The sequence below is a fragment of the Coregonus lavaretus genome (genome assembly GCF_964263955.1).
Source record: "Coregonus lavaretus genome assembly, chromosome: 10".
NCBI classification, from domain to species: Eukaryota; Metazoa; Chordata; class Actinopteri; order Salmoniformes; family Salmonidae; genus Coregonus; species Coregonus lavaretus.
Genome location: NC_139997.1, coordinates 51,572,395 through 51,587,292, shown reverse-complemented (window position 1 = coordinate 51,587,292; position 14,898 = coordinate 51,572,395). Strand labels below are relative to the sequence as shown.

At 47.1% G+C, this 14,898-nt stretch overlaps 1 protein-coding gene across 1 annotated transcript in view; it reads left to right on the top strand.

Moving 5' to 3' along the window:
• LOC311136483 (rap guanine nucleotide exchange factor 6-like) overlaps window positions 1-14,898 on the top strand; it is a 158,932-nt gene that overhangs the window by 128,628 nt on the left and 15,406 nt on the right. Inside the window, 7 exon segments of the mRNA XM_084170624.1 lie at window positions 1,338-1,420; window positions 1,423-1,494; window positions 4,595-4,835; window positions 6,753-6,861; window positions 7,018-7,301; window positions 10,506-10,717; window positions 12,095-12,218. Of these exon segments, the coding sequence (XP_084026750.1) occupies window positions 1,338-1,420; window positions 1,423-1,494; window positions 4,595-4,835; window positions 6,753-6,861; window positions 7,018-7,301; window positions 10,506-10,717; window positions 12,095-12,218 (1,125 nt within the window).

Below are 14,898 nucleotides of genomic sequence, written 5' to 3'. Positions count from 1 at the left end.
CATTTGGGGGAGGAGGGGCCTTGAAATGTCAATCAGTCAGTACACCTGTGGGGGGAGACTTTTCTGAGGGGACTTTTCTAACCAGCATCCCATTGACAGCATGGCTAGCCAAAATCTAAAACAGACCCTTACCTTAACCATAAGCCCAATTCTTACCGACCGTAACCTCATTTTAACCCATTTGGAAATGAGGCCTAGGCCTAAATATCGCTTTACACGTCAGCCACGTCCCCTTCCTTCTCACCCAGCTGCGAGGGCCATTTAGTGCAGAAGCAGTCAATTAGAGCTGCAGCCTGGAGGCATGATGATGGTGTGTTGGTATTCCAACACCCTCAGGGGAGTGGTATCTAGCCACAAAGACACCACCGTAATGAGACCATTCATCTAAAGGAGTCATTTGCATATCAGACCCTTAATGCTGATGTCTCTCTCTCAGTCCCTGTTTACCCTAGAGAGTTGACTCTAGACATACGCACAGAGAGGCAGGCCAGGCAAGCAGACCTCTCATCCCAGCCCCATTTGAATTGTCTGTCTGAGATTGAATGTCACGCATAAAGGTTGTTTTTCTGTGTTTGTACAAAGGCTTCTCATCCTTGCCATCAATCATGCATAGTGTGTGTTTGGGTGTCTGTGTGCGTCTCATTGGTGTGTGTATTGTGTACTCACTGTGCTGTCATCATCATTCCTGGGCCCTGTTTGTATTGGGTTTCTGTGCACCCTGCTCATCAGCCACATCATTCATGTGGTCTTTCATGGATGGGTCTCAGCCAACCCCATGAGTATTCATAACTACCTATGAAAGGATTGCCATGATTGCAGTGCACTGTATGGAATCAGGAAGACCAGGAATGCTTACTCAACTGTTTATTTTTATGCAGTGATATTGTATATATGGCTCTGGGGCCAGGAGTTCCTGACCAGGAAAAACTCTTAATCCCTGATTTGACATCCTCTCTCATCTCTCTCTCTCTCTCTCTCTCTCTCTCTCTCTCTCTCTCTCTCTCTCTCTCTCTCTGTGTCTCTCTCTCTGTCTCACTATCTCTCGCTATCTCTCTCTCTGTCTCGCTATCTCTCTCTCTCTCGCTATCTCTCTCGCTATCTCTCGCTATCTCTCTCTCTCTCGCTATCTCTCTCTCTCTCTCGCTATCTCTCTCTCTCTCGCTATCTCTCTCTCTCTCTCTCTCTCTCGCTATCTCTCTCTCTCTCTCTCTCTCTCTCTCTCTCTCTCTCTCTCTCTCTCTCTCTCTCTCTCTCTCTCTCTCTCTCTCTCTCTCTCTCTCTCTCTCTCTCTCTCTCTCTCTCTCCTCTCTCTCTCTCTCTCTCTCTCTGTGCCACAGTGATGGTGGCGTGGGTCAGTCTCAGGATGACAGCATTGTGGGCACTAAGCAGTGCAGGCACAGCGTGGCCATCATGCCCATCCCTGCAGCCTCTCATCCAGCAGCCCTGACCTGCTGCAGCCAGCCACCAGTGTGTTGGACTTCTCCAACCCAGCAGGTGAGAGACGGACACATACACACGCACACATGTATGCGCGCACACACACACACATGCAGAAGCCACTCACAGAAGGGTATTTTCTTGTTAAATAAGGGTTAAATAAATACACAGAGCAGAAGCACTCACTGTCACTAGGGCATCTGCTGGAGCAACATCTCACCATTCACTCTCATGCTCACCACAAGGCCAGAGGATCTCCAGTATACCTGATGATTACAGCTTGTAGTGACTACTGCTCACAACTCACTGAGACAATTACCAACTGAAGATGGGCACACTTTACATAAGTGTTTATCTTGTTCATTTTTCAAGTGTATGGCCTCTTCAGACTGGGTTAAATAGGCAATAGGCATAACATTGGAGCTGTGCAGTGGGAAAACGGCAGTAATTACTCATGGAAGAACACTTCTCACAGAGAGAGAAAGCACTTCCTGCTTGGAGAAACTCCTCACACTGCTCTGCCCTGCAGGCCCTGAGGTTAATCACAGAATTGACCATTATGAGCACGCCACAAACACATACACACACCGGTGTTCCGTTTCTCCTCTGTCTCTCAAGCATTTCCATTTCAAGAGCTCGGACATGAAATAGAATTAAAGCCATATGAAAAGGATTAAACGCTGACAGATTTCAGAGCCCATAATTATTGAAACAACTAAGCGGCCTCCCCGAGGAGAGAGGAGGGGGGAATATGCTTTTGATATATCCTCCCAATCATTTGTCATTCAGCGCAGCCCGCAGACAGAGGGTCATGCTGCGGCCCCAATACATCACGCACGCCTGTAGAGGACTGCCCCCCCCCCTCCACCAAGCCCATTGAGATAAGAGCTGAATCATCTTCTATTAGTGCCGTTTCTCTTCTCCAACGACCACACTCTGGCTTTTTCACTGTGAATGACGGCTAGGAGGGGGGATGTTCAGCGACAAGTGCAGACACCCCCCACCACCCCGGTAGAACCCCCTATCCACTCATCTCAAAGCAGCCCTCTCAGTGTGGGGAGTAATCCCTCACAAAGCCTGGCCTCCAATTAGATTAAGAGGGGGATCAGAGAAACTGGAGTTTGCAGTTAAGTACAGTGTTATTCTTCGAGGCCTTCGGTTGGGTGTAAGAAGGCTTGTCTGGGGGCTTGTGTGTGTGTCACTGCGGCAGACTCAGATCTCAGCTCTCTGTCACACACACACTGTACCCTCCCTCTCTCCAGTACACTGATCTGATTATAAACAGATACTTTAGTGAAAGTCCTGCCCCGCTGACGTTCTCCGTTGTCCCACAACGGGAAAGCTGCAGTTCTAGTCCTCTCTTTTCCAACCACTGTTCACTCTCTCTCTCTCTCTCTCTCTCTCTCTCTCTCTCTCTCTCTCTCTCTCTCTCTCTCTCTCTCTCTCTCTCTCTCTCCCCTCCTCTTTCTGCTTCCCCAGCCGTGGGCTTCTACTGTAAGTATCTATGTGCTTTCTCCCCAGTCTCAGTGGAAGACTTGGGTTGTGTGTTTGTTTTGGCGACATTCAGTTTATGCTTCCAAGTTTCCCCTCCCGTCATTTTTTCCCCTCTTCATTCATGAGCTTTCGAGTTCGGTCTCTCTCTGTGTCATACGTCATGAACCCCAGTCTATGTTGGGCTCTGCGTGGTCGTCTTGTGCCTCGTCCCTAATGGCACACTGTTCCCTACATAGTGCACTACATTTGAAAAGAGCCCTATGGGACCTGGTCAAAAGTACTGCAACTAATTGGGACCTATCCTTAGTGATGGCTGAATGTGTTTGAGTATTTTTATGTTAAAGGAGCCTTGCTTCGTGTTTTAAGTTCCATGCCTTGCCCTGTGCTTCCTCCCAGCTCTGTTGCTCTGCTCCTGTCTGCTGCTGCTGCTTTAGGTGTGATTTATATCTAATGGTTCTGTGACAGAGTGAGCAGGAAACAGGCTTAGCAGGCAGGCCTGGGGGGCGTTAGGTGGGTGTGGGGGGGGGGGGGGGGTTCTAGTAGGAACCCTAGTACCGCAGCGTCAGCAGAAACTTCCCAAGAAAACCGCCCAAGAGCCAGGAGTCTTTTCTCTGTGAAAAACAGGCTTTTCCTGTGTAGACTCCATCTTTCTCATGATACAATAAATAATTGGTTTATTATCGTTCTCATTCGTTTAGGTCGGTATTAGTCATGTGAAGGAGATGTATAGGTCATTATTAGATATGATTGGACGGTATATGATTGCTCTAGACCCTCGTCACAAATCACCCCCACTTTTAGTTTAAGTAGGTTGAAATGGTTGATTATGGCTAAACCACTGCACTGTATTTAGACTCATCTGCAGCAGCGTTATTGGTGTGGCTCAGTGGCTAGTTTCTGCTGATCGTGCTGCTTTAACAGGAACAATGATGGAGTTTCTAGTTATGGACTCAGCCATAGTGAGAGATAAGACCAGAAAGGAGCACATAGCTTCTATAATGACTGTGCCTCACAGTCCATTGAGCATGCTTCACTCTACTGCCTGAAAAACATGGAGGGAGCAGTGCAGTGTTCGATACAGTCATCTGTCAACCAAGCCCATTCCCCCTTTTATTTATGTTTCCTCTTGAAGTCATTAGACTCCCTGCATGACACTATCCCTCCCCCTGTCCTCCCTCCCTCCAATGGCATGCCTTTATCCACGCTCCTCCCCTCCACCCATACCGCTTATCGTCCTTCACCATTCATGCCTCATTGTTTTACCCTGCTGATGTGTGTGTAATGGAGCACAAGCACTTTCATGTTCAAGCAGAGAAAGGTGAAGTGCTTGTTCCCTTTGGCATATAGGGAAATGCATCTCGCATGCATATCCTTTAGCCACAAGGGCTGTTTGCGTCCTTATTTGTAACTTTTGGGTTATGATGGATATGGTCAACTTTGTTGCTGGAGACTTATGTTTTGAATGCGTTTTATTTTGGATCACTATTTATGCTTCTGTATAAAAGATTTCTGTGTCCCAAATGGCACCTTATTCCCTTTGGGCCCAGGTCAAAATGTACTGCATCTATATAGGGATTAGGGTGCCATGTGCAACGCATCCTACGTATTCTGGTATTCCATCCATCCTAACTCTTTAAAGCTGTTCTTCTCCTCCACTCGTCAGACATTCCAGACCAGGTGATCCGCGTGTTCAAGGCTGACCAGCAGAGCTGTTACATCATCATCAGTAAGGATACCACGGCGAAGGACGTGGTCAGTCACGTGGTCAACGAGTTTGGCCTGAGCTCGGCCCCGGAGACCTACTCCCTCTGTGAAGTGTCGGTCAGTCCCGAGGGTGTCATCAAACAACGCAGGCTACCTGACCAGCTCTCCAAGCTGGCTGACCGCATCCAGCTCAACGGCAGGTAAGACACTGGACTGTGGTCTTAAATACAGGTCTAGGATCAGATTACACCACCCCAATCCTATCTTTTAACCTTAAGGGGATAACAAATGTGATAATATAATCTGACCCTGTATTAGTTGTTTGGTGAAACTTCTTCCCACTTGGTTCCCCTCAGGTCTGAAAATGAGTTAGACTGTATTGAGACAGGGAGGGACTGCTAAGCCTCCCCTCTCCCTTCCTCCTCCCTTCCTCCCCCCTCCCCTCCTCCTCTTCATTCCCAGAAATGCCCTCTCAGAACGCGTCAGTTAAAATGTCTGCCCTCTCTGCCCCTGCTCCTCTCCCATCCTCTGGTCTCCCATCAGACTCATCCCAACTAGGTTAACATGAATATTTGATCCTCTGTCACTGTGTGTGTGCCTCTCTCTGCAGACTGACACGCCTGGAATAATTCATACATACACAGCCAGCCGCAGCGGCAGCACACATAGCCCTGGTGCCTTATGGGTAATAAACGGCCCCTTGGCGCCGGGCAGCGGCCAGAATAGAGCAGCGCTAAGCTAGACAATGGAAGCTGAAAGACATTCTTGTCTAGTAGGCTTGTAGATAGCCTGTGTAGACAACAGTATTTATGCTGCGTTACATTCAACATCTGTTGTGTGATGTATTATACATTTCCCTCTTTCCACTGCCCCTCTCTTTGTCACCCCGCTTATCCATGAAAATAGAGCAGTACATGCCTGGTCGACCTGTTGGGACTTCTCTATGCATTGAGCAACTGACCCTTGATCTGACATGGTGGGTGATACACAAGCTTAGCCAGCAGAAACCCTCCAGTCCTCACTCAGTCCCTCCTGACAAGCCTATACACCCATCTAGCCAGGGGAGTCTCCCCAGCCAGCTCCATTTACAGTCCCTGGCCCAGCGTCAGCCCCAGTGGCCCTCCAGGCAGCCACAGGCAGCTAGAAGCAGCAGCAGGCCTCCTTCCAGGGGGCCAGGCAGCAGAACCCTAACCCCTTCTACTGTACCCATCACTTATTCAGATCCCCATCCCTGATGCCTTCAGTTGGCAGGGTCGGCCAGGGCATTTTAAGTACAAATCAAATACGGTAACGGGCGCCCGGATGTTGCCCCTGAAAAGTGGCACACTGTAAATGTATTGCTGGCTGCTGCACTGCATTCTAGGTTTAGCTGTAGACACATTTTGGCTCCATTAAGAAGCGCTAGTCCAATGTGCTGCTCTTGGATGCTCTCCCAGAAAAGGGCATCAGGGAGAAATGTCTCTCTCTCACCCACCCATGGGAAAATGTATGGCTGTAATGGATCACCACTGTCAGGGCAAGAGCCTCTTCTCTCCCCCCAACACATCTTAATACTGCTGCTGTTTGCTGCTGCCCTGGTGGAGTTCACATAGTATACACACAATACATACAATAATGGTGGCATGTTTTTTTCATGTGGTTATTTGTTTTATAATGATAATGATGCATTTTATAATTAAGCAATAAGACACCTCGGGGGATTGTGGTATATGGCCAATATACCACGTCTAAGGGCTGTATCCAGGCACTCCTCGTTGCGTCGTGCTTAAGAACAGCCCTTAGCCGTGGTATATTGGCCATATACCACAAACCCCCGAGGTGCCTTATTGCTATTATAAACTGGTTACCAACGTAATTAGACCAGTAAATAGTACTTTTTTGTAATTTTCGTGATGTAGCACTGCTTTCAGACAATCATCCTTCAGGGCTCGAACCACCCGGTTTATAATAACTAATTTGTCATTTAAAAAAAAGATCCTATTTTTTTTTTTCTATACATGGTCTTGAAGTTATATCTGCTTTGTAATCAACACATTATTTCCCCAGTATTATCCTCAGTATAAGCCTAACCCCTATTATTGCCATTGGCCCCACCCCCACCCCCTTCCTGACCCAAGGTACTACCTGAAGAACAACATGGATACGGAGACGTTGTGTTCAGACGATGACGCCCAGGAGCTGCTGAAGGAGAGTCATATCACCCTGCTCCAGCTCAGTACCGTGGAGGTGTGTGTGTGTGTGTGTGTGTGTGTGTGTGTGTGTGTGTATTTGGTGTATGAATGTGTGTGTATTTGTGTGTTTAACTGAGGGGTTGAGGACCGTACAGCAGAAGACACATTCCCATCGCGTATGCATTAATAAAGTCTTCTTCTTGTTCTTCAGGTGGCCGCCCAGCTCTCCATGAGGGACTTTGAGCTGTTCCGTAACATCGAGTCCACTGAGTACGTGGACGACCTCTTCAAGCTGCTGGACTCCTCGGGGGGTCTCCAACAGACACGCCTCAAGCAGTTTGAGGAGGTCATCAACCAGGAGACCTTCTGGGTCGCCACGGAGATCCTGAGGGAGCCCAACGCCATGAAGAGGATGAAGACCATCAAACACTTCATTAAGATCGCTCTGAACTGTAGAGAGTGCAAGAACTTCAACTCCATGTTCGCCATCATCAGGTGGGTTAGTTGTGGGGGGGGTGTATCCTGGCTTCTGTGTGTGTTTATCCTGGCTTCTGTGGTGGTTACCAGATCCCTTCCTCCCAAGACAACACTCCCTGTTCTGTCCTCTATCTGTTCCCATTCTAAGAAGTTCATTGCATCAGCGTGCCAACAATCCTATATCTGTCCCTACGACTTATTGCCTGTCAATTGAGTCCCAAAACAGTTATTACATGTATGGTTTGTTATGTTGTTAACTCTGCCTTCTATGGTTTGGCTACATTGAGCTTCTGTTGTCCGCTGTGCTACTACTTTGACATAAATCTTCAGGGAGCTGTAGTGAGTGTGAGGCGGGGGATGACCTCGGCTCATTGAGAGCTTCCTGACAATGGGAGTCTGGTTAGGCTCATTGTGGTCTCCTCACTCAGCCATGGAACGGTCTGGCTGCCGGAGCGCGTGCTTGCCTGTGTGTTTGTGTGTGTGCCTGACTCTGCATGGGTGAGTGTCTATATGCATCTGTGTTGCGTGTGTGTGTTCCCTACTGGCTGTGTCATCCAATGTGTAATGAGGCTCTCACTTCAGGGCAGAGGACAATGAGGAGGCTCATTCTAGAGCAGCGCTGCCAGGTCTGTCAGGGGAGGGAGGGAGGGAGGGAGGGAGGGAGAGGGGGGTAAGGGAGGGAGGGAGAGAGGGTGTAAGGGAGGGGGAGAGGGTGTAAGGGAGGGAGGGGGGAGATGTGGGTAAGGGGGGGAGATGGGAGGGAGGGGGGTGAGGGGGAGATGTGGGTAAGGGGGGAGGGGGGAGATGGGGGATAAGGGAGGGAGGGAGGGGGAGATGGGGGGTAAGGGAGGGAGGGAGGCGGGAGATGGGGGGTAAGGGAGGGAGGGGGGTGAGGGGGAGATGGGGGTAAGGGAGGGAGGGGGGAGATGGGGGGTAAGGGAGGGAGGGAGGCGGGAGATGGGGGGTAAGGGAAGGAGGGGGGTGAGGGGGAGATGGGGGGGGGGTTGGGGGGTAAGGGAGGGAGGGGGGAGATGGGGGGTAAGGGAGGGAGTGGGAAGATGGGGAGAAAAGAGGAAACGCCAGTCATAATTAGCAGGTCTCTAAATGAATCTGCTCTGAGGTCACAAAGGAACAGGACCTCATTGAGGAAGTGAGAAAACAAACACTGAAGATGCATGAAGGTTTTTGGATTGCTTGTTTTGTTGTGAGCGAATGAGTGATAGGCTTGGGCAGTATACTAAATATACCATATACCGGGGTATTTTGAAATACCGATTGTATGATTTTCAGTACTGTAAAAACAAAATTATATATATTAAAAACAAAATGCCGGGGGCGTGCTACGCCACTACTAATAACTAACTATAAGTTAACTGTCTAAGATGTGCCAAATCAATTATCCCCAGCTCAGGGCTCAAGCTATGCATTTGGTTTGCTAACTTTCTAGCTAAGTGGCTAGCTTGCAAGATCAAGCTTCTTGGTTTCAGCAGAGACTATCAATCCACCCCCCTAGATCAAGATTCCTGCTGCCTAAAGTTGTTTTGTGCGTAAAGAAATAAAACGTTTGGAAAGAAATAGCGCCCCTTGTGTGCACTGCCGGTAAATATTTATTAAACCTTTATTTTGACAGGGAGTCAATGCTGAGACCAAGGTCTCTTTTCCAGATGAGCCCTGTATAGCACAACAATACAATAAACACATTAAACTACACATCCATATACACATTAAAATACACGTTATTATACACAACAATACAATAAACACATTAAACTACACATCCATATACACATTAAAATACACGTTATTATACACAACAATACAATAAACACATTAAACTACACATCCATATACACATTAAAATACACGTTATTATACACAACAATACAATAAACACATTAAACTACACATCCATATACACATTAAAATACACGTTATTATACACAACAATACAATAAACACATTAAACTACACATCCATATACACATTAAAATACACGTTATTATACACAACAATACACGAAGAGGCACCAATTCCTTCAATTTGAAAGTGCATTGTAGATCATTCCACACGTAAGGTGCAAAACAATTAAAAGCAGATCTACCCAACTCAGTGGAGATGGAAAAGATCTCCAGAGTTGGCCATCCCTGAGCCCAGGTCCGGTTGCCATACATCTATAGGCTAACAATATGGTAAGGTATGGCAGAAATATATGCAATACGGCTTTATACTCCAGTATGGTACAGGAACGGCATTAAGGTATGAAAATCTGGAAACCGCCCAACCCTAGTGAGTGAATATGTGTGTACGTTCAAGAAAAAGAGTACTCCTCAATTATAATAAGGCGCATCATCCCCTAAGTGGTACACATTGCTTTCAGCTTTCACTTCTGTATTCCCTGAAGTGTGTCCCTGTACTGTGTGCTGTGTCTGAGTGCTGGCCTGGGCAGTGGAGTGGAGTGGTCATCTGTCCAGCTAGCCCCACTTCACCACTCCTCTCCCATTCAGCTCGGAGCGGACTCACCTTTTCCTAGCCTCTGTGTCTGTGGGTGTCTCAATACTCATGTGGTTTCCTTTCCTTGCGTCCTCTCCTTCATCTGCATTGATGTGAAAAGACTGAGAGGGTAAGAGGATGAGGGTGAGGTCTAATAGTGGGCTGCCTCTCGTTTGTCCACTTCCTTTAGATAATTGTGAATGAAGGAAAGTAGACCAGGGCAGAAAACCACTAGATAAAGGAAAGGTTACAAGAATTGGAAGCCACTGAAGGAGAGTTTTGAACCCTAACCAATCTCTCTAGCGTGTCCTCTCCAGGGTGTACATCAAGCTGCCTCACGCTCACGCTACAGAAACAGGAGATGGGTTGTTGCCCAAAGGCCATTCTAGCTTGGACAAAGCTTACCTACCTTACCATCTCTCCTCTATAGAAGTGGTCTGAACCCTAACCCCTGACCTCTCCTCCTTGTCTCCTCCCATACAGTGGTCTGAACCCTAACCGCTGACCTCTCCTCCTTGTCTCCTCCCGTACAGTGGTCTGAACCCTAACCCCTGACCTCTCCTCCTTGTCTCCTCCCGTACAGTGGTCTGAACCCTAACCCCTGACCTCTCCTCCTTGTCTCCTCCCGTACAGTGGTCTGAACCCTAACCCCTGACCTCTCCTCCTTGTCTCCTCCGTACAGTGGTCTGAACCCTAACCGCTGACCTCTCCTCCTTGTCTCCTCCCGTACAGTGGTCTGAATCTGGCTCCAATAGCTCGTCTCAGGTCATCGTGGGAGAAGCTGCCCAGTAAGTACGACAAGCTGTTCCGCGACCTGCAGGACATCTTCGACCCGTCCAGGAACATGGCCAAGTACCGCAACGTCCTGAGCAGCCAGAGCATGCAGCCGCCCATTATCCCCCTGTTCCCCGTCGTCAAGAAGGACCTCACCTTCCTACATGAAGGTATGGATGCCTTTCTCAGTGCCCACCTAAAATGCATTCCTCTTGTCCATTTGTAAACCATATCTGATTAACTTATTGGTCACGCTTTACTTGGATAGTCCCATAAAGATGATCTACAGATGGTCATACTATTAACATACTTTAATCTGTTGATAAGCAACTGCTTGCTAAGGTTAGGGTTAGAATAAGGGTTAGGTTCGGGCTAGGGTAATACAGGTGAAGATTAGGGTTAGGATTAGTAGAAAGTTGGTAGAAATATTGTTGACAGTTATTGAACATCTACTGAACATCTATAAACCATCTACTTTGGACTATCCAAATAGTGTTACCAATTTATTTAACCTTTATTTATACATGCTTGTCTGATTTAAGATTTTAATCAAACAATTTTGCAAGAGCGACCTGTTACAATGATTACGGCCATTGTTTTTGACGGAAACATCATGTTGAATTTTCATGTTGAGTTCTTAGCTAGATAAAGTCCAGTGTTTTTAAATCTAGAATGTTGCACCTTCCACCAGTATACTCTTATTGGTATATACTGTACTAGCCTATATACAGTCAATCATGCCTATCTCAGGCGCTCATTAGACAAATAACTATTCTTATGTCCATTAGCTGCATTAGCATTTCACAGACTTGCTGTTTAAGATGGAAAAAGCTTTCATACCATATTGGGGTTATTGACATGTTGTTTCCGGGTGGTTTCCATATGGGTCTGGGTTTTCCACTTCCCCTGGCTCAGCTGAAACAGAGGTCACTCTCAAGCTTGCTCAGGTGGTTTCACTTCTGCTTCCCTTTCTGCTTATACAACCACAGACATTTCTGTATTATGCTAAGTTAAAAAGTCAAAAAATTGCATAGTACTAAAACAGAGAACAGATCATTTGGTGATTGGGATGACAGATGGAAGACTCACCGCACATTAATGACATTTATTGTAATTTCCTCATTAGTGTGTTCATCATTATCTCCTCACAGTGAGATGTGTTGCACAGGCCAGGGAACCCATTGTTATCACATGGTGTTAGCAGAAGTTTAGATGATGCATGATAATGTGAGAAGTAAATCAATCACTCCCATCTAAAGTGAAAAGCTGTGAGAACACATCAACAGCTCCACGTTAAGTGACACACTCCCTTCTGGTTCAAAAACCAGCACTCGGCTCTTAAATGCAGCCCAATTAAACAGTCTGAAAAAAGGAAGATATCATTTGTGTTTGAGAGTTCACCTGTTTAGAGTGGTTACATATCTCCAGCCCCATCCCTCAGATATTTACCAAAACAAGTGACGGGGTGACCACTTTGTTGTTTTTCGAAACCCAGATTGCCCATTTAAGGAAGTGGAAGAAAAGCTCTCTGACTGTTTTCCCCACAGGTAATGACTCTAAAGTAGACGGTCTGGTGAACTTTGAGAAGCTGAGGATGATCGCCAAGGAGATCCGTCACGTGGTCCGTATGACCTCCGCCAACATGGACCCAGCTCTCATGTTCCGACAGAGGTGGGTGCTCTCTCCCCTGGCCACATTTACTGATCTAGGATCAGTTTAGCCTTTTAGATCATATTGAATAAGATTACATGGACTTGGGGGACCTGATCCTAGATCAGCACTCCTACTCTGAGACGCTTTATGAGTACGGGCCCCTCTCCCAATCCTACCCTTAACCATTAGGGGGATGAAATAATAGCTGATCCGGTATCAGTGGTTAGAGGTGTCATCTGCCTACTCTCCGCCCCCTGTATTACCCAGTGTGTCCTAAACTCCAGCCTGTCACAGACAGTGCATGCCTGCCCCCTTCAGGCTACCTCCACACCAAGCAGCACCAGTGTCCCCCTATACAATGCATTCGGAAAGCATTCAGACCCCTTGACCGTTTCCACATTTTGTTACGGTACAGCCTTATTCTAAAATTGATTTTTTTTTTTTGAATCCTCATCAATCTACACACAATACCCCATAATGACAAAGCAAAAACAGGTTAAGACATTTTTGCAAATGTATACTTCAAATCACATTTACGTAAGTATTCAGACCCATTACTCAGTACTTTGTTGAAGCACCTTTGGCAGCGATTACAGCCTTGAGTCTCCTTGGGAATGACGCCACAAGCTTGGCACACCTGTATTTGGGGAGTTTCTCCCATTCTTCTCTGCAGATCCTCTCAAGCTCTGTCAGGTTGGATGGGGAGCGTCGCTGCACAGCAAATTTCAAGTCTCCAGAGATGTTTGATCGGGTTCAAGTCTGGGCTCTGGCTGGGCCACTCAAGGACATTCAGAGATGTGTCCCGAAGCCACTCCTGTGTTGTCTTGGCTGTGTGCTTAGGGTCGTTGTCCTGTTGGAAGGTGAACCTTCACCCCAGTCTGAGGTCCTGAGTGCTCTGGAGCAGGTTTTTATCAAGGATCTCTCTGTACTTTGCTCCGTTCATCTTTCCCTCGATCCTGACTAGTCTCCCAGTCCCTGCCGCTGAAAAACATCCCCACAGCATGATGCTGCCACCACCCTGCTTCACCGTAGGAATGTTGCCATGTTTTCTCCAGACGTGACGCTTGGCATTCAGGCCAAAGAGTTCAGTCTTGGTTTCATCAGACCAGAGAATCTTGTTTCTCATGGTCTGAGTCCTTTAGGTGCCTTTTGGCAAACTCCAAGCGGGCTGTCATGTGCCTTTTTACTGAGGAGTGGCTTCCGTCTGGGTGCTACCATAAAGGCCTGATTGGTGGAGTGCTGCAGAGATGGTTGTCCTTCTGGAAGGTTCTCCCATCTCCACAGAGGAACTCTGGAGCTCTGTCAGAATGACCATAGGGTTCTTGGTCACCTCCCTGACCAAGGCCCTTCTCCCCCGATTGCTCAGTTTGGCCGAGCAGCCAGCTCTAGGAAGAGTCTTGGTGGTTCCAAACTTCTTCCATTTAAGAATGATGGAGGCCACTGTGTTCTTTGGGACCTTCAATGCTGCAGAAATATTTTATGTACGCTTCCCCAGATCTGTGCCTCAACACAATCATGTCTCAGAGCTCATAAGGTCAATTCCTTCGACCTCATGGCTTGGTTTTGCTCTGACATGCACTGTCAACTGTGGGACCTTATATAGACAGGTGTGTGCCTTTCCAAATCATGTCCAATCAATTGAATTCACTACAGATGGACTCCAATCAAGATGTAGAAACATCTCAAGGATGATCAATGGAAACAGGATGCACCTGAGCTCAATTTCGAGTCTCATAGCAAAGGGTCTGAAAACGTATGTAAATAAGCTATATAAAAAATATATTTTTTATACATTTGCTAAACTTTCTAGAAACCTGTTTTCGCTTTGTCATTATTGGGTATTGTGTGTAGATTGATGAGGTAAAAAAAAGTATTTTATCAATTTTAGAATAAGGCTGTAATGTAACAGCAGTTGATATAGGGAATCTGGAGAGTTCCCGTGTCTGTCCCCATGCTCTGACCCCATCTCCTGCTGTGGTCACTGTGCCTCTGTCCTTCCTTGACTGTACTGTCTCTTTAAGCCACGTTGCTTCAATGTCATTGGGTCTTGCTTGCAGGAAGAAGAGGTGGAAGAGTTTAGGGTAAGTCCCCTGGTAATAGTCCAGCCATCCAGTCACCATGCACCCCCCACCCCTCCCCACCCCCAGCCATCCAGTCACCATGCACCCCCCCCCACGTGGCCAGCGCCCTCCCAAACCGCATGCCCCCTATATGTACCATTCAGTCCCTAACCCTTTCATTCACATTGTGTGTGCATCCTGCCATTTTTGATTTTTATTCATTTCATTTTCTAACCCTTTTTGACTGTCTTCATCAAACAGAATGTTATTTATTTACCCATGTTTAAGCATGGTGCATCAGCGAGAGAAAACCTTGTTGCATGGTTGTGTTATAACCTGCTATGCTCCAATGCTCTGTATACAGTCATCAGCAGAAAAAAAAGCTGGAAAACTGAATGATGTTTAGTGACCTGCCCATCAGTTATAAAGTGTTCTCTCTGAATCTCCAGAGTGTATGCGACAGTGACCGTTTAACAAGATAGTACTAGTTTTGATACTGAGAGGCTGCATGATGACCATAACCTGCAGCATGTCTGTTAGGTGCCTCCACTGGGGTCTTGGAGAACTGACCCGTCTCCCTCCCTCCCTCCCTCTCTTATTCCCTCCATTCTTCACTTCATCCCACCTTCAATTATGCC